Genomic DNA, 20,739 nt, shown 5'->3' on the forward strand with positions numbered 1-20,739 from the left:
TGGGTCTATACAGAGCGTTCACACTAGAGCGTGTTTGCTGTCGCATTTTATTTGTAGTGTGAACAAGCAGACAAAAAAATCGGATTTGATCAAAAAATTGGAATTGAGCATTAAGACCTGCAGTGTGAACGTAGCCAAAGAGACCTTACTGTGATACGCCTCCTCGATGTGGATTTCTGGGAACCGTGTTTAAAGCAAGCACAAGTCTTCTTCCAAAAAGTGTGCCTTCCTGAACTTGTTGGGAAATACTTCTCCAAACAACGTGCTGCTCTAAATAGCCTGTAATGTTTCATTTTGTGGTTCAAGATTGATGCCAGCTGTGTGTTGCCATGTAAATAGTTTGCATTTCATTTTTATGTACTTGCTAAGTACATGTGAACAGATCAAGAATAAAAGAAAAAACAAACATACTTTTCTTTTCTGTTTTATTGAAACTACTTCAAACAAAGTACAATTATTTACAATGAACTACACATGCAACACAACAGTTTTATGAATATTTAACAAGAGCAAGTTTCATTTGGCCCTGGTTTGACAACCACTCTGGGGCACATATTCACCAAAACACAGCAAACCTTAACAATCTTATCAAGCAGTGTTGTGTCTTCACCCTCACATGATATGAGTAATCAGATTGGCATTGTAGCATTTTGAACTTGTTGCGCAAACTACCTGTTACTCGCTCAACATGAATTCTCAGGTGGGCAATTGCTCTCGTTTGTTCAACGTCCCTTGCATCAAGTTGACAGTAGCCTTCTGTAAACGCAGGAATCTTGTCCTCCGCACACATCATTCCTACAGCATCTCTGATGTCAAAGCCTCTGTCAGCCAATACTACGTCCCCTGGTAACAGCTTTTGAAGAATGCCACATTTCTCTGTGATGTGTTTATCTGATGTTCACCCCCCCCCCAATCCCTTGGAAATGAAAGAAATAGCTCCATGGGGTGTAATCCCGATGAGGTATTTTATGGTGTGTGTACCCTTATAATGAGAGTATGTTTGTGCACGTGCCTTTAAATTAGATGGTCTTTCTGTTCGAATCTCAAAACAGTCAACAATGATGGCTACTCGTTTTCCAAAAGTTTCAGTAAACTGTGGAGGCATTGTGGCCTGCAGACAGTGCCTCTCAGGCCAGTGCACCAGTGCTCCTAAGCGGGCATACAAAACATCAATGGCATCGGCGAAGATAGAAGACAGTGTTTTGTGGGACACATCGAATAGATGACAAAGATGCTGGACTGGAAGATCAGAGTAAGAGCATTTGGAAACCTGACAGTTTCTTCGATACTGGCAGGAAATCTTTGACAGTGTTGAAGAGGGACATTAAGACAGCATAACAAGGTAGTCCAGTGTAATATCTTACTTTTTCGGTATAATCCTTTAAGAAATGTTAATTCAGCTCTGTCTTTTGCAACTGTGATCGAAGCAGTCTGTTCTCCTCCAACAGCCGGTTTATTTCTGCTCTGCCCTGTTCATTGCACACACAATCCTTCGTCTGCCCTTTAGCTTCCATGATGCTGTCTGCCCGATCACCACTGTCCACATTTGCAGCTGGTACCTCAACCTCCACTTGTCCACTGCCTCCATGACATTGTGATTTTGTTGTTGGTCTTCTGTCAGATCTTCATCTATTACTTCTGCACGGGGCACACCTTCAGACTCTGCAGCTGCATAATGAAAGCCTGTAAGATAAAATTAGTGCATACACATAAGGTAAATGTACACCAATATTCCAGGTGCGTGATTCATCTGAAAGTTATGTGCAGATTAGCGTACAATGACAGCAATTTTGTATGTATGGGGGGGGGGGTTGTTTACCTCCGATGGGTGCTCTTTTTCGCTTCCGTTGCATACGCCTGGCGTGCCGGTCCGAGTCTGACACAGGTATGTCGTCGTGCCCCGCGTGCAGCGTTGGTGCCCAGTCTGGATTTGTTACATCCATTTCATATGCTGGTTTGCCTGCAATAATGCCAAATAATAAGCTACTCCGTCAACATGACGTGGTTCTGCAGCATCACACATTAGCATGTTTTATCTCATTATCTATGACCTCGGCGCATTCAAAATAACACTAAAAGCCTTTTAAGAGTGATATGAATTTATTTAGAACTCACTGGAAAGAAAATGCTGCGAGCAAACCAACAAAAAACTGGGGATGGCAGAGAATTCGATATCTGCTCATCTCACCGCTGCAATCCAAGCCTGATGTCTTCATTTAGTAATACATAAGAAAGTAGATGTAATTCTTGCATTTCTCACAAAAAGTGCTTGTTTTAAAACATGAATCTTCTTAACTTAGATTTAAAACAAAAGATTTCTACATCTCCTCCAGACTTAACAACAGATGACAAACCAATCGACACACCTGAGTCACTGACTTTCTTAAATCCACTCACTCTCACTGGCTCTGTTTATTACTAATCACTGTGTAACTTCTGTATATTCACAGTAACTGCCATCTCCTTACAAATCTTCATTAGATTAACCACACTTATACAGACTGTATATAACTACCAACTCTCCTGCCATGTTGATGGATTGCCTATATTGGCTGAAAATCTTCATTTCCAGAGAAAAGACACAGGCAGACTCTGCTTACAGGATGTGATGTGACAACACTAATGAACTATTGATGTGTCATATTTGTCCAAGGCGTATTTCATTGTTATGGAAAAAGAAAACATTAAAATCATGATGACCAATTGGAGTGGTGATTTCTATAACTTTGTATATATAATGTGGCATTTCTTACTTATGTAGGCCAATAATAAATACATGATATCATTTCATTCCTTTCAAAGTTTTAGGGTTAGCTGCTGGTGGCTGCTGCTGCCAGTAGCTCCAGTGTTTGGATAGTGTTTGGGTCCCGGTGTCAGTGTCCCCAGCATGACACGTCCGATACAAATATATAATTTTCTGTTGTAGCCCTTAAACTGAATGTAACGATACAAATTTTTCAACAAAGACACTACACTTCGCGCATAATCCCAACACAGTGGAAACATGTTCTGTCTAATTTGGCACGACAGGTAACATAGCACGAGTGAACAATTCGATTCAAGATTATTTTTTTTTCTTTTTTGTCACATGCATAGATATACAAGTACAACACGCAGTGAAATGTATCAAAAAAGTTCAGAACGCCCGCGCATTTCCCCCGGCGCTTCTTTGTTTTGCGCCTCGGGTGAGCGGCCTGTCCATGTCCAGCCAGGACGGGTCGGGTTTAAAAGTGTTCAAGATTACACGTGCAACCTTATCACCGACGTTTAGAAGTGATCTGCTGTCGTAGACTATAAAACTAGACGATTTTGGGATGTAAAACAGAGCAAAAAATAAGTAAACAACTAAAAAGCCCATAGTGTGAGCGGAGCCGTCAGGAACGCGTCTGGACGTGACCTTGCCATCTTAGACCTAAAATATAATTTTCTGTTGTAACCCTGAAACTGAATGGTAATGTAACGATACTTACTTTTCACAAAAACAGCACTTTGTGGGTACTCCCGACAGCGGGAGCGACGTGTTCTGTTCGGGAGTGCGTGCTTTGGCCCAAACCTGTGGGCTGATAGGACGCCATTGTCCGTCAGATTTGACAATTATAGATCGTGAACTGCTTCCTTCTCCATTCCATTCACTCTGTGTTTACGTCAGGGGTGTCCAAACTCTGGCCCACGGGCCGCAGTTGGCCCTTTTTCAGATGGAGACCTCATAAAGCACTGCCTCGTTAAAGTCACCGAAATAATGCACCCGGAAACAATGCAGGACTTCAGCAACGTCAGCATGTCCAGAAATCCAGTTGTGCGACTTATTGAAGACTCGTCAGCCAACATTAAACTGCAACTGTCTGATAAAGCTGTGCTTTTGATTTTTACTCCATCGCATGCGATGAGAGCACCGATGCCACAGACGCTGCACAGCTGCTATTTTTTTGCGGGGAGTGGACGAGAGCACGAGTGCTTTAGGTGAGTAAACAATATATTTCACAGTACCAGTGTGTTAATGTGCAGGTACACATGCTTCAAATATCAATAATGCGCATCGATTCTGTCACTACCCTGCTTTTGCGCACCACTTTCTTATATGCGTTTTTCTTGTTAACACACAGAGTACACACCGCTGTGCACAGCGCACACGCAAAGTCAGCTGATCTTGTATAATGATAACATTATACAACATGATAGTGACACACAACACCATGCTTTTCAGTTTTTATCGCAGAACGACATGCTCAAAATCGGAAATTTTGGCCGAAATTCGTTCATTGCTTGAAATATGAAAAAATGGCGCCACCTGGTGAACAAATGAAAAAATAACATTTTAAGGCCCGGACTCCAAAGTGTCACCCTAACTAAAAGAATTGCATTGACCCTAGTTAAAATGATCATGCAATGAAAATTAGCATTTATAATGGTGTTCAATGGGGCAAAAATCGACCACGAGGTCCCTTAGAGGATGTGTGTCTGTAATTTTGCCATTTAAACTAATTTAAGGAAGTCAGACTGATATTTAAAATAAAATAAAAAATATATATATATTGAAAGATTTGGCTATTATCCATTCAGCACAGTGAAAATGGCTTGAAATTAAAAAATGCAAAGGCCACGAAATGGCCCCAAGTCCTTTCAAAATTTGATGATATTTTCTCATGAAAGAATCTCTAGCATCATCCAAGTTGCTCTAAAACTAATGACACTGGCATCACTATCAGACTGAAATTGTGCTAAATGTCTATAATTGTTCATTTTCTACTATTGCTAAATTCAGACACAAAATTGAAGGAACAATTTCTTTCTTTAATTTTCTATTGACAGTTCAATTCACTTCCTTCAAAGTACTCTCATTTCTTCTAAGCATTAACCATTGGAGCTTCTTGAGAGGTAGAGAAGAACAGCTGAAAACAGTAAGATGTAAATCAAAGTACAGGAAGTATGTGTGTCGAACCACAGTGAGGCAGCTCAGGAAATCCTGCTTTAAAACATAAACACATGAGGATAGCATCAATGCAAATAAAAATAGTCTGTGTCTAGATGACTGAGTTTATATTCATTATAAACTATAGTATTATTATAAATTATAGTACAATGTAATGATGTCATCAGTGAGCGCGAGTTGGAACATGAGTGAGTGAGGGCTAACATAAACAACGTGGGAAGAGAGAGCATGGCTTAGCAATGGCAAGCTTCATGTAAACAGCAAAACTGAAAAATAAAGTTTCCAAAAAGAGAATTGAGTGATATGATATTATGTCACAGGTCTTATGATGTTCCAGCATGTTGTCATGTCACAAAATGAGATGTTGTTAGGAAACTGGAAGAGCTGAAGAGATTTATGATGGAACATACAGACAGTAGTATGTCTGAACAGCTACGAGACAGAATCTTTGTATGTATGTTTGTTATTAATAATATGAGATTATTATCTAATAATCTCATATTATTAGATTCCCCCATAGCCATTCATGTTATACCAAAGTAGTAAGTAACAGATAAACAATTAAATGACAGTAAATTTCCTGTTTACACTTTCTAGTACAGAAATTTCTTCTAAAGTAAAAGAAAAATTTCATCAACGAACAAAAACTTTATTCTTTTAAATACAGGACAGTCTGGGAGCAGACAGATCTTTTTTCTGTAATTTTGCATCTTTATCATGTAGAAAAACTGAGATGTGCTGTTGAAGTTGCATTTATTTATCTTATATTAAAGTTTCTCAGGGATTAAATGTGTAGTTAAACATCTTTACAGTGACAGAAAGTGCAGTTTCATTCATTCATTCAGCCCACTTGAGATCAAAGTGGGCTGTATGTAGCCCTTGATGTAAAATGAGTGTGACCACCAACACATCCCTGCTTCAAATGCCAGCGAACAAAATTCATTGCTGTGTGCAGAAAATGTATTTCACTGTTTGCTATTATCCATATACACACACAATAACAGCCCCTCTCACTCAGTTTTTGCATTTGCCCTTGCTCAGATCTCTGCAGATCTGCTTGCAGTGTGTTGCTCGTACTCTCAATATCTCTGCTCCTGCACGTTCAACTCTTTCTGTACAGCGTTATATTTGTGCCACAAAACCAACCAATCACAGACTTGGATGCAAAAATTCTGAGGCTGTTTTGGTCTCCAATCAGCTTTCTAGCTACTGTAGCCAAACCCAGGCAAATATCCCAGATACTAGTATCCTAGTATCCTAGTTCAATTCTCTTCCTCCAGAGTACTGTCATTTCTTCGAAGCACTAACCTAGCTAGAAGAAATCCTTCTAGCACTAGCTTATTCAGTGACAGAGCAAAACAGCTGAAAACAGTAAGATGTAAATGTACAGCACGGGAAGTATAATGAATGTTGAACAGTGAGTAGCTGAGGAAGTTCCGCTTCGAAGCACAAACACATCAGGATAGCATCAATGCAAATAAAAATAGTCTTTGTCTAGATGGCACAGTTTGATTTATCATTCTCTCACTTAAAATAAATTATGGTCCAATGCAGTGACGTCATCAGTGAGCCAGGTGGGAACGCGAGTGAGTGGAGACTGGCATAAACAGTGTGAGAAGAGAGAGCGTAGGTTAGCAATGGCATGCTTCATGTAAACTGCAAAACTGGACTGCAGGAAATAAAGCTGACTTACATATACAAAGACATGAGTAAGAGATAGGCAATGTATCAGCAGTGAATCTCAAACTACTACAGAATGGACAGTGGGTGATTTGGTTTAAGGTTTGCAGTGAAATGGAAGTTACAGAAAATCCTCAGTGGGGGTTTGCATTCAATAAAGTGGTGACTTTGTGAGGACATGCCAATCAATGTTCATAAGTGTTAGAACGGTGCTAACAATGACACCAGTTAAGTGAAACAATTCCCTCAGATTCTGCAGGCGTAACATAAGAAGAGAAGCCTTAAGGTCTTTATTTAACAGTTCACAATTAACCATATGGATCATACATATAACAACGTGGAGCTATATGAACCATGTTGAGGTTTCTTATAATAGAAAAAAGAAAAGAAAAGTGAAAATAACCATTACTGAGTACTATACATGCTAACTAACAACATAATAGTCAACAACAAGTTGAATAAAAATGAGTATAGAGAGGAGCACATGGAAGCTGGTGACAGTAGACCTAATCCACAGTATCCAGAGGAGCAGTCAAAAAGCTGTTGTTACTGGGTATTTTAATGCAAGCAATCAGTCCAACACAATATTTGGGAAATTAAATGAAGGATTTCACAATAAAAGCCACAACCATTACAAAAGTCGATAACTGTAGTGCAAAAATTCCAAAAGTTGTTCAAACAATCGTAACATCTTGTTAAGCTTGCGTCCCGACTTGTAGTGATAGCTGTGTACACAAAAACACACAAGAAAAAGTCAGTATCATCCAAAATAACATGCATTTTAGTTACTTATTTATCATTCACGATAATAAATGATATTATCATTATCATGAGGATACAAAATTGTAAATTTGGGTTTGAGAAAATCTTCACATTTACCTGGCTGCTGCTGGTTAGTTGTTCCTTTCAAAGCAAAGACAAAAAACTGCTGCTGTTACCAGATATTCTCATTTAAACAACCAAAACATGCATTCAAATGCCCACAGCAAGTTTGCAAGTTTAAGTTATTCATAAAAACCTCCACAATATTCACAAAAGTCAGTAAAAACTGGTTTAAAAACATATGCAAACGCTGTTCAAACACTTGTAACATCTTGTTAATCCTGTTTCCTGAAGTGCTGTGATAGCTTTGCATACAAACACAAACAAGTACACAGACTTGTGAATGTGATCAAAAGTAACAAGTGTTTTAATTATTTATCATTCAGGATTATCATTCATATTTTTTTAAATAGTTTCTAATATTATTGATAATAGTAAATGTGAAGTGTTATCCTTGAGTATTAGAGTTTCAAATGTAAATTTAGTTTTGAGAAAATGTTCACATTTACCCATCTGCTGCTCAGCCATTCCTATCAAGGCAAAGACAATCACAGCCACAATGACAACAGCAGTGATGATGCCAATGTCAAGGTAAATGTCTGCCTGCAGTCCTGAAAGAATAAGAAAACTAGCAGTTGGAACAAAAAGTCCACAAATAATTACATAAATAATGATAATTATAGGCATTCAAAGTTCAAAACGATAAAAAAAAAAGAAAAGAAATATATCAAAGTTTAAAATTAATGTTATTGAAGGAAATATCTTCATAAGGGTATCTGTTAAAATTAGATTTTTCTAAGTGGTTGAAGATAAACCTGTTATAATCCTGTCACTCATTTGTGCTTAATGAACTTTTACTTAAAGTACAGTCATATAGAAATATCAGCAAATGTTATTTTATCATTTTTGTTTCACCAAAATGATTTATCATATTGAAAAACACATGGAAAATAATAATAATAATACATATATAGAGCAGTTAATTTAAATAAAAATATAATAATAAGACTTTTAGGTTGTTTCTTACGTGAATCCGCTGTCAGTGTTGAACCACTGTCTATTGGAGCTGTTGGACAAAATGATTGCGATAAATGTAAGAACACTCATTCAGTCTTACCCCTATTTTGATTAATTATTCTTATTTTGCAGTACTTTATCTGTTTTACATACCAGACAATTACTTGGTTGTTCAAACTGGATAAAACTTTGTTGGTATTATTCAGCTAGTGCCATATCTGTTGTACTATATAGTAAGAATATGTAACATACCTGTTGAGGCTGCATATGTAAGAAACAAAATGATGAATCCCACTGATGACTTCATTGTGCTCAGTGAAATCAGTGAGCTGACAAATGACAAAGACTAGAATTACTGTACTACTGTTTTAGAAACACTGGTGCCAATTTATAGTCTGTCTGTGGAAATGGACCGGTTTGACCAGATAAGCTACAACAGGAAGTCCACTTTGGAAAAATTAGTTCCTCCCTTAAAAGTGGCTCAACATTTGTTTGGTGCAAAAGTTAAATTAAATTAAATTAACTGTGCAGTAAATACAGCCAATGTGAGCAGGCCTAACTTTAGTCTAGGTTTATACCCACACCCTTTTTCTGTGAAAGGATGAAAGCAGATTGTTAGGGATTTTTAAAAATGAAATATATACCTGTATACACTGCACATATACATATATACTATATATGCATGTAATTCTTGTATTTTTGCCAATCATATTATGGAGTCATGTGACCAGCAGGGAGCCTCAAGAGGGATTTGTGTGGATGTTCGTGTGAAACAATTTCACATCAGCATCTGATTCATCAATGGAAACATTTATTATGCAAACTGGAACAACACTGAAAACTTTAACAATAAAGATAAACACAACAGAACATTTAAATATAAAAACATTTCAAACCGAAATATCCTGGCTTCGAATATGTGATGTGTGTGTGCGTTTGAGAGAAACACATAATTAGATTGAGAGAGGATATGGCTTTTAGTTTTTGGCTTCCCTTCATTGGCTTCCTGTTAAATCCAGAATTGAATTCAAAATCCTGCTCCTCACATACAAGGTCTTAAATAATCAGGCCCCATCTTATCTTAATGACCTTGTAGTACCACATCACCCTATTAGAGCACTTCGCTCTCGCTCTGCAGGCCTACTTGTTGTTCCTAGAGTATTTAAAAGTAGAATGGGAGGGAGAGCCTTCAGTTTTCAGGCCCCTCTTCTGTGGAACCAGCTTCCAGTTTGGATTCGGGAGACAGACACTATCTCTACTTTTAAGATTAGGCTTAAAACTTTCCTTTTTGCTAAAGCATATAGTTAGGGCTGGACCAGGTGACCCTGAATCCTCCCTTAGTTATGCTGCAATAGATGTAGGCTGCCGGGGGATTCCCATGATGCATTGAGTTTTTCCTTTCCAGTCACCTTTCTCACTCACTATGTATTAATAGACCTCTCTGCATTGAATCATATCTGTTATTAACCTCTGTCTCTCTTCCACAGCATGTTTCATTTCTAGCAGCAGGAGAGCAGGTCCTGCAGCATGTGACCAGGTGCTCTCTACAAATGCAGCTGCTACACTTGATGCAGGTGGAAGAAGAGCTCGTTTCAGACCTGTGCAACACAAAGGTGTTGACAGGGTGCAAAATTTAGGGAGGGCACAAGGGTTCATTTTGTTTTTAAATACTGATCAACAGTTTAACTGCTTTTTTTTTTTTGATACTGCATGAAAAGAACTTTGTCACGGACCCGGTTCCAGGGACTCGGGGTCTGTGAGCAGTGTGGACTACTATTGTTGTTGTTGTTATTTTCATTATTATTATTATTACTATGGTCGTGTCTTCTGCACTGCTGCTGTCCTGTGTTCCATGTTTGTGTACTGTCGGGTGTTTATGGGTGTGTACGTGTGTGAGGGTGCGGTCGTGGAGGGCGCTTTCAGGCCTGGTGGGTGTGGCCCTACCAGCTGCCGATCAAGCCTCATCAGAGGAGCTTCAAAACACTGTGGCTGAGAGCTCCTCGACGCTGGATCGTTGAGTGACTTCCCGTCAGTCTCAGTTTAATGTGCAAGGTTAGTGCAAGTCTGCCGTTAGGTTTTGTACTCACGACTGCCTTTTGTATGCGTGTTTCCCTAGGAGGAATTGTGGCGACCAGGAGGAAGCACACGGATAGTACACAGGGAACGGAGACAGAGCACGGGATAAGTGAGAAGACACGGAACGGGAGTCGGGATTGCACTGGGGATTTATTATTGTTTGGATTTACACCACCGTAAATAAACGCATTGCCTTCATCATCAGGTCCTGCATTTTGGGTCCTCATTCCTCACATCCCTACGGTCTGCCATGCAGCCCGTGACAAACTTTCCTAATTAAGTATTTTCCTGTTTCATATTGTGGCGGGTCAGAACAAGTACCAATACATAGTACAAATACCCCAAGTTGCTCTCTGATGCATCCATTGGAGTATAAATGTGTGAATTATAATCGGATGAGTTTTTGGCCGTGGAATCCCTAAAGGGGTAAACAAGGGGGTGAGAGGACTTGTATGACAGCATGTCAGAGGTCATCAAGAGGCGCAAGCTATCTTGTAGTACACTCGCCAAAGTCACCACAAATGAATCACCATATCTGACTGGAAAAAAAGTCGGGTTGCTCAAAAGAATCCAGCTCAGGGTAAGAGAGTACAACCCTGAGCAGCTCGTAATTTGTTTACACTGCATAATCCACCAGGAAGCACTGTGCAAATCTGTATTGCAGCTTGATCATGTAGTGAAGCCAGTTGTAAAATGCATTAACTTTATTAAAGCGAGGGGACTCCAGCATCATCAGTTTATTAAGTTTTGTAGAATATTTAGCTGATGTAGAGTTTAGAAATGTGTTATCATAGAATGGAGAATTATTGTAGAGACACTGTCTGTAAAGTAATAAAGGCCTCATTGTGTTGTGAATTTAGGAGTAGATTTTAGAAGGCTTCTCCCCCACTGAGTGGAAATTCCCCAGAGGATGTTTTAAGCTGGGGGTGTCAACATTTGTAACTGTGGGGGTTTTATGACCTTTAGGGAGTTACCTACACCCACAGTGTTTTAACGGTCACGCACACACATCCACACACACACTTACTCATGTGCACACGGTCACACACGAGCACTTATATAGGCACGCGGGAACGCGCACATGTAGGCATTCACGTGCTCGTGCACATAGACACAGATACAGAATTTGCAGCACACCGTGGGGGGGGGGGGGGTTATGATGGGGTTACTTCTGTAAAGCTGGCTGTAACTAACAAAGGGGTGAAGATTTTGCAGAGGGAGACCGGTGTTGTGCCAAAAAGTGATTGTCTGCCAGAAACTGATTGCCGTCCGCGGGAGCGTGCGCAGCTGCTTAAAGCTGCAGCGCCCGGATTACTTGCGTTGCCAGCTACTTCCGTGCAACTGATATAACGTGGGGGAAAAAAAGACCAAACACATTTATGCCTTTGTTATTAGGCAAAGGTATGCATTTATGGAGCTTTAACGTTTCTTGTAACCGAATTATGACGCTTATCAGAAGGTTGCTTTCAGTGTGTAGCGCAGTCACGAATGACTACACGCATCACGATGGAATAATTAATGCCTACAGGTTTAGTATGTCTACTCTCGTTGTTCATATTTGTTATAAGACTGTCGAATAGTAGTTAAAACAATAAAGACCTATTGTGCCAGTATCACCATGACTCTTTCTTGTTTGTTCAGAATAACGACTGAGAACATGGCATTTTAGCGCTACCAAACAGTGATTGTGGCCTATAACTTGTCACTGAAACAATATTTCGGCTTCAAACTTGTTGGATATATTCCAGAAGGGCTACATGTGACATATTATATCCCAAACACTCTCCAAGAACTGCTGAATAACTTGTACAGGAACAATAAAACTGATAATATGCCATTTTCAATTTCATTTTTGGCATGTTTTGGCCTATTTTTGGCCGTTGTCGTTTTGCTGGGGGGGGTGAACTCTGAATGACCTATTAAATAAAAGTGCAATATCTTTGACACCGTAGCAAACAAACGGAGCACTAACCACCCAGTATACTTGATTTTATTTTTGGGGGCAAGTGGGGCTCACCTTCAGAGGTCTCTTTGAGACTTGATGCGCGAAGATATGCAAACTGCGGTTCTCTTCAGTGAAACAGACTAGTATGGACTCGTCGACAATCACTGCACATGTATCCCAATTCTTGTTCGGGCTAACGTTCTCCTAACTTGATAGTGCAATAAAACAAATAAAATAAGTGTGCTATTCGGAGTTCGAATGAAATTTTAAACGCAGATGGGACAATATTCAGATGTGCAGTAACGTCGAATATGCAAATGAATGTTTCCAATGCTAGCAAAATGCTACCTACCTACAGAACACATACTGCTCACATATTTACCGGAAAAATATACGTCATATATTATCACAAAGTACTAGTTAAATTATATTCTATTAAAAATAGGAAGAAATTACCTTAATTCCAACGGATGAATCATGATTAATCCCTCATCCCAGACACGTGGCCAAAGCACACTGTGGCGTAGATGAAGAAGGTCAATGCGTATGCGCGAAGATTTTTTTTTTCATTGCGCATTGCGCATTGCGCATGCTCAGAAAGGATGTGGAAAGGGCTCTTTGGATTTAATTAAATGTGTTCAATAAATTGGAAATATCAATATTATTTAACATTAAAACGGTATAGAATTAATTAAATCAAATTTAAAAATATTAATTACACCCATAAGATTAACAATTTTAAGTATATTGAACATAAAACTAAGAATTAATTTTTAAAAAGCCCATGTTTCATTTCTTAGAGTGCGGTTTTTACTTTGTCAAAAGACAAAGATACTACAAACAGAATTAATGCGACTTTTTAGTTAACTCGTGGTTTTAGTTCAAAGTATACTTTTTTCTTCTGAAATGCAAAGTTGAGCAGTCATTAGATTAAAATGCTTTGGCACAAAACTAGAATCAACATTCATGTTGCAGCTTTTCATTACATGGTCGTGTCTGTATAGTTTTAGTCGTCTGTATTCATCTTGTTGCAGTTTTCGGCTTCTGCTGTGAGGTCCCACCTCCATGCACTTATACAATTAATCGCTAGATGGGTTTTTTTTTATAAATATTATATTAGGGAAATTTTCCTATACATATCTTTGACCTGGGGGCAGAATTGATCGTGAAATGGAAAGAAAAAATGCTTATGAACTTACAAATTAACAACATGATGCATTTAAGGTAACCCTTTTCCATTTTTATTTAAGAGGATTTGTTCCACTATGCGAAGAGTGCAGAAAAACTGGTAGAGATGCAGTTACAGTCTACCTGGGCCCCAGCAACTATCAGCTAAAGAGAAGAAATAAATTAAATTGCTGCACATTTTCTAGACCCATCTGTGGTCCTGTCTGTTATATGCAGCACCATGATCTTGCTTCACTGTTAAAAGTTAGCAACTACATTTTAAAATATTCTATTAAACACATAATACATTTATAGATGCATATTATTATTAATGTATGAAATATTGAGTTCTATTTTTATTTTTTTAAAGCCTACATTGGCTGTTATAGTGGAAGTAAACTGTATATTTTAATGATACCTGCCCAACATAATCCACTTGAAATTTTTTTTTTTAAAGTTTAATAAAACTTATAAACTTCTGCAACTTCGCAGCAGAGTACACTGGACAGATAAAAGAGAGTTGTAGTGCTACAGAACCCACTGCCACTGAGATTTAGAGGCGTTAGATTTCCTTTATTTCTGGTGATATGCAACAAAGCACTGCTGGTGGGCATTCTTCACAGAAACACTTTGCACTTCTGACAATTTCACCTTGACACTCCCTTTGGACAGAGGTTACACCAGCCTCGGTTGTCAGAGTGAAGTGGCAGGTGTCCCAAGTTGTCATAACGCACATCTTGTTGTGGATGTGAAGGTCTTAGGGTGAAATGTTTCTGCTGAGGCAACATTTGAGGTGGAGAAGAAGATGATGGTCGACCAACCTTTGATGGAAACTGCTAGACAAAACCTTTTGAGAGGGAGTAGTTTCACATTCAGTAGGGCACAGTCCCTCTTGTGAACAAGCCAGGCATTTGAGATGCCAAACAGCGGAAAATACCATCGCCTTAATTTTGCTGGAGTCCTGTACATTATTCCTGCAGAGAAGCTTGTAGTAGACTCCAGCCACCACTTGCCGTTACTTATTAGGGTGTGACCCTAACCCTAGATATGAAGCAAGGTGGGAGGGATATTCCTGCTGAGGTCAGCTGTTCAGTGTAAGTGATGTCCTGCTTTAATTTAGAGATTGCCGAACTGCTGCTTTGCCTGGGTGGATTTCTGGCTATTGGGCAGAGGTCCTTATACACCGGTGGATATTTTCATTTGTTTTAAAATCGGTTTAACTTGACAGGAGCTGAAGGCTAAGATGGAGTAGATGACCTGCTCCACCTCCTGACCTATAGTCACCTCAGTAGTGTTGCTAGCAGAAGTTGAAGTAAATTATGTAGAAATATTCATATTCATTCATATTCTTTTCTACTCACAAAAAGCGTAAATTCAGTCTCCTTGAAATTAAGGGACAATTTATTGATATCAAACCACATCTTCAAAATTCCCAGTTCATTTTCAATTGTATACAAGAGATCCTTTACATTACCTTTATGTTACCTCCAGTAACGCTGTGGGAACCTTGGAGTCATTTTTGACCAGGACATGTCCTTCAACGCACATATTAAACAAATATGTAAGACTGCGTTCTTCCATTTGCGCAACATCTCTAAAGTTAGAAATATCCTGTCTCAGAGTGACGCTGAAAAACTAGTTCATGCATTTATTACTTCTAGGCTGGACTACTGTAAGTCATTATTATCAGGATGTCCAAAAAACTCACTGAAAAGCCTTCAGTTGATCCAAAATGCTGCAGCAAGAGTCCTGACAGGGACTAGAAAGAGAGAGCATATTTCTCCTGTTTTGGCTTCCTGTTAAATCCAGAATTGAATTCAAAATATTACTCCTCACATACAAGGTCTTAAATAATCAGGCCCCATCTTATCTTAATGACCTTGTAGTATCATATCACCCTATTAGAGCACTTTGCTCTCGCTCTGCAGGCCTACTTGTTGTTCCTAGCGTATTTAAAAGTAGAATGGGAGGGAGAGCCTTCAGTGAATATAAGGTTTACAGCATATCTTGTCACTGGAAATTGTTTGCACTGTTTATATATTTATATTATTTACTAGGTATTGGTGAAAAAAGCTTTATGTTGTGAAAAACTGAAATCTGGAAATTAGAATTGTTGTGCCTTATTTTGTTGATGTTTTTACATATATTCCTTTTGAAAATGGTAAAATTTGTATATTTATTAATTTTTGTTTGTCTGATAAAATTTATTTAAAAAATAAATCGGACATTTCAAACAGTTACTCACTACTTGAGTAGTCTTTTTGCCAAGTACTTTTTTACTCTTACTTGAAAAACTTTTTTGACATCTACTTTTCACTTTTACTTGAGTAATAAAATTTTAAAGTAATGCTACTCTTATTTGAGTACAATTTTTGGATATGGATGTAACACAGAGACACGAGACCAGGCAGAATCGTTTCATTGTTGTCCGAAGACAATACTGCTACTAACACATCCATATCTGCCACACAGAGCTCTACATGTACTGCTCATTTAGAACAAATGATTGTCAGCAAACGAGGACACAATCACACAGCCCACTGTCTTTGTTAGATGCGCGCCTGTTTCAGCAAAGTTCACAAACTCCCTCCAACACAACGTCCGGCCCACTGTGCGGCTCCACCAATGAGATCCAAGGGCCCGCGCAGTGGTATTAGCATACAGCCTGTATAAAAAGCGCCGCTCTCGGTCAAACAGCTCATTCGTTACTGCAGAGTATCGAGCAGAGAAAATGCCTGAACCCGCCAAGTCAGCGCCCAAGAAGGGCTCCAAGAAAGCCGTGACCAAGACCGCCGGCAAGGGCGGCAAGAAGAAGAGAAAGACCAGGAAGGAGAGTTACGCCATCTACGTGTACAAGGTGCTGAAGCAGGTCCACCCCGACACCGGGATCTCCTCCAAAGCCATGAGCATCATGAACTCGTTTGTCAACGACATCTTCGAGCGCATCGCTGCCGAGGCATCTCGCCTGGCCCACTACAACAAGCGCTCCACCATCACTTCCAGGGAGATCCAGACCGCAGTGCGCCTCCTTCTCCCCGGTGAGCTGGCCAAGCACGCCGTGTCTGAGGGCACAAAAGCCGTCACCAAGTACACGAGCTCTAAGTAAGCTGACTGGATCTCACACGTCAACACAACGGCTCTTTTCAGAGCCACACACTAAACTGACGAGCAGAATTCCAACTGTTAAACATGCAGCTCACTATGTTACAACTACTATAATCGCGGATGTGCACCTTTGTGTCACTGGGTGCTATCAATCCGCTGTGCTGTACCGACCCCAGTCAACAGAAATGTGTTCGGGTTTTTTTTTTTTTATATAAATAATATTATGTTAGGGAATTTTCCTATACATATCTTTGATCTGGGGGCGCAATTGATTATGAAATGGAAAGAAAAAAATGCTTATGAACTTAACAATTAACATGATGCATTTAAGGTAACCCTTTTCCATTTTTGTTTAAGAGGATTTTGTTCGCAACTGTTTTTATCATCTAAGAAACATTTCTAAACTCAGGCTACTGGTGTCAAAGGCAGAACTTGAGATGATTCTTCATGCTTTTATCTCGTTTGGATTATTGTAACGGTCTTTTTACGTGTCTCAGCAAATCAGCTCTGGATCACCTTCAGTGTGTACAGAATGCAGCGGCAAGACTTTTAACTGGTGCAAACAAGAGGTCACACATTACTCCAGTTTTGGCTTCTCTTCACTGGTTGCCTGTAAATTTTAGGGTTCATTTTAAAATTTTAGTTCTAACTTTTAGAGCTCTGCACGGTGAAGCTCCCCAGTACATCTCTGACCTGCTGAAACCTCATGCTTCATCCCGAGCACTTAGGTCTTCAAGTCAGAGGCTACTGGTGGTCCCAAGTACTAGGTTTAAAACACGTGTGGATCGGGCTTTTCGGGCACTGGCACCTAGGCTGTGGAACTCTCTGCAGTTGACTTTACGCTGTCTAGACTCTACTGACTCCTTTTAAAAAGCAGCTGAAGACATTTTTATACAAACGGGCATTTAATTAATTTTAGCTTGTATGTCTGATCTTATTGTAAATCACTTTGTGATTTTTATCTGTGAAATGTGCTATATAAATAAATTTTACTTTTACTTAGGATTTGTTCCACTATGCGAAGAGTGCAGAAAAACTGGTAGAGATGCAGTTACAGTGTACCTGGGCCCCAGCAACTATCAGCTAAAGAGAAGAAATAAATTAAATTGCTGCACATTTTCTAGACCCATCTGTGGTCCTGTCTGTTATATGCAGCACCATGCTCTTGCTTCACTGTTAAGTTAGCAACTACATTTTAAAATATTCTATTAAACACATAATACATTTATAGATGCATATTATTATTATTATTATTAATGTATGAAATATTGAGTTCTATTTTTATTTTTTTTAAAGCCTACACTGGCTGTTGTAGTGGAAGTAAACTGTATATTTTAATGATACCTGCCCAACATAATCCACTTGAAATGCTCTACTTTACAACCTTACCTGACAAAATCTAGGCCAGTTGAATTGACATTCAGTCATTTCAAGGACAGATTTTATTCCAAGCTGAGCCCGTACTGCTATTTATTTTACCATGTATTTATTTCATTACTCGTTTCATAACCATTTTGATTCATGTACATTTGAACATATGGAGTTCTGTAGTGTTAAGGCCCTCCCAGCTGGAGGAGAAGAGTCGGTGGCTGCCCTGTGTCCCCCTCCTCAGTAGTTTTCCACTAAAGCTGAGGTTGAAAGTTGCGATTTGGTGTGAGCCTCCCTTCGGTTAGACTTAATTTGTCATTAACAAAAGACAACATTTCCACATTTAGAGAGTAGAAGAGTGGGCGGGGCCACTGGGCTTCGAGCGGTCCAGCGAACCGTCTGTTTTCTTTTACGTCCGCCGAGCACAGATAATAACACGGCTCCGTGGGGTTGAGATTCATTCGACTTTGTTCGTTCAGAGAAGAAACTTTAACCATGAGTGGACGGGGCAAGGGCGGCAAAGGACTCGGCAAAGGAGGCGCAAAGCGTCACCGTAAAGTTCTCCGTGATAACATCCAGGGCATCACCAAACCGGCCATCCGCCGTCTGGCTCGCCGTGGCGGAGTGAAGCGTATCTCCGGTCTGATCTACGAGGAGACCCGCGGTGTCCTCAAGGTGTTTCTAGAGAACGTCATCCGCGACGCCGTCACCTACACTGAGCACGCTAAGAGGAAGACTGTGACCGCCATGGATGTGGTGTACGCTCTGAAGAGGCAGGGCCGCACTCTGTACGGCTTCGGCGGTTAAACTTCTTTCCCCCAATCCATCCAACGGCTCTTTTAAGAGCCACCCACTTTCACTTTCAGAGCTTTGTTCTGCCATCTTGTTGGTTTTTGTCATTTAGAGGGAAGTCATGAAAAAGTAGACGAATCTGCCAGTGTCCCCCAGCAACTTCTGAAGTACTACGTTATAACTAAACAATTACCAACTAACATATTAACTCTTGGTTTTGCTAGAGTCTATAATATCAAGCTGTTTGTCACGTGTGCTTTCTTTTCTCCTTAACTGACAGAACCATAAACTGAACTTAAAGTTACAGACCTATTCAAAACCACTGTTTCATTAAACTCGCCTATAGCAGGAGTGTAGCCCAAAAGAAAGAACTGAAAGATTTCACTAATTAACCAGTTTATTTATAAATGCCTTTCTGCCACAAATCCGCTTAAAGCAGAAGTACTTATTAGTGATGGGATTTCTGGCTCGGCTAACTAAAAAGAGCCGGCTCTTCAGGTTGTTTTGTTGCTTTAATTTATGAACAATAAAAGAAAATTATGCACAAAAGGAATTACCGATGCAAAATAAAGTGTTTTTATTTATCTATGTTTATATATAAATGTATGCGGTGGCCCCTGGAGACAAAGCATGTACAAATTCCAAAGCATATTCCTAGTGTTAACTGAACTTCCAAAACAGAGTTATCTAGATCACTTAAATTACAGAAATGAAAGCATATGGGTATTGTTTGTGTATTTATACACAAGCACTCATATATATTCAAATAAATATATTCAAAAAAAAAAAGTTCATTTACCTGTTACTACCACACACCAAATCTGGTCATTGGTACTTGCTGGCTTGTGTAGCCACTAGGTAACAAAAGCTCAACACTGCGCCGAGCATCCTGGAGCACTTCTGTTGTGTTTTGTACGTGTTTTGGAGTTCGTATGTGCTTCGGGGCTTTGTACGTGCTTTGTCTCTAGGGTCCACCGTAAATATACTTTCATTTATTCACTCCACATAAAATGAAATAAATCATATATTACAAAAATCAACTTCACAGTTCAGCTTTTAACTATTTACATTTTCATCTTTTTCCTTTTAAACAAATCTAAAGTGAAACACAAAACACTGCAAACCACAACACAATTAAATATAAATTCTAATATGAAAACAAAAAGAACATGCATATTCTCTGTCATATAGGCCTGCATGAATAAACTTTCTGAATCCTTTATCATCTGCAACTGAAAATAGTTGTGGATGAATACTATACCTTTCTAAAGCCTAGAAATATGGTATCTAACCAGATTCTTACTCTGGATGGCATTACCTTGGCCTCCAGTAACGCGGTGAGGAACCTTGGAGTCATTTTTGACCAGGACATGTCCTTCAATGCACATATTAAACAAATATGTAAGACTGCGTTCTTCCATTTGCCCAACATCTCTGATCATCATCATCATCATCATCATTCAAAATCCTGCTCCTCACATACAAGGTCTTAAATAATCAGGCCCCATCTTATCTTAATGACCTTGTAGTACCATATCACCCTACTAGAGCGCTTCGCTCTCGCTCTGCAGGCCTACTTGTTGTTCCTAGAGTATTTAAAAGTAGAATGGGAGGGAGAGCCTTCAGTTTTCAGGCCCCTCTTCTGTGGAACCAGCTTCCAGTTTGGATTCAGGAGACAGACACTATCTCTACTTTTAAGATTAGGCTTAAAACTTTCCTTTTTGCTAAAGCATATAGTTAGGGCTGGACCAGGTGACCCTGAATCCTCCCTTAGTTATGCTGCAATAGACGTAGGCTGAGCTCACCCTGGATCAACACACCTGAATCACATGATTAG

At 39.4% G+C, this 20,739-nt stretch overlaps 2 protein-coding genes across 2 annotated transcripts; both read left to right on the forward strand.

Annotated features, from left to right (window-relative positions):
• Positions 1–16,327: 16,327 nt before the first annotated feature.
• LOC120746849 (histone H2B 1/2-like) lies at positions 16,328–16,799 on the forward strand. Its single transcript, XM_040052355.1, has one exon. The coding sequence runs from the start codon at positions 16,369–16,371 to the stop codon at positions 16,741–16,743; it is 375 nt and encodes a 124-aa protein (XP_039908289.1). The 5' UTR covers positions 16,328–16,368; the 3' UTR covers positions 16,744–16,799.
• A 1,760-nt stretch (positions 16,800–18,559) lies between these two features.
• LOC120746851 (histone H4) lies at positions 18,560–18,924 on the forward strand. The gene has a single exon (XM_040052358.1). The coding sequence runs from the start codon at positions 18,606–18,608 to the stop codon at positions 18,915–18,917; it is 312 nt and encodes a 103-aa protein (XP_039908292.1). The 5' UTR covers positions 18,560–18,605; the 3' UTR covers positions 18,918–18,924.
• The last annotated feature ends 1,815 nt before the right edge of the window (positions 18,925–20,739 follow it).

Source organism: Simochromis diagramma, unplaced genomic scaffold (assembly GCF_900408965.1).
Source record: "Simochromis diagramma unplaced genomic scaffold, fSimDia1.1 OVJJ01000365.1, whole genome shotgun sequence".
Taxonomy (NCBI): Eukaryota; Metazoa; Chordata; class Actinopteri; order Cichliformes; family Cichlidae; genus Simochromis; species Simochromis diagramma.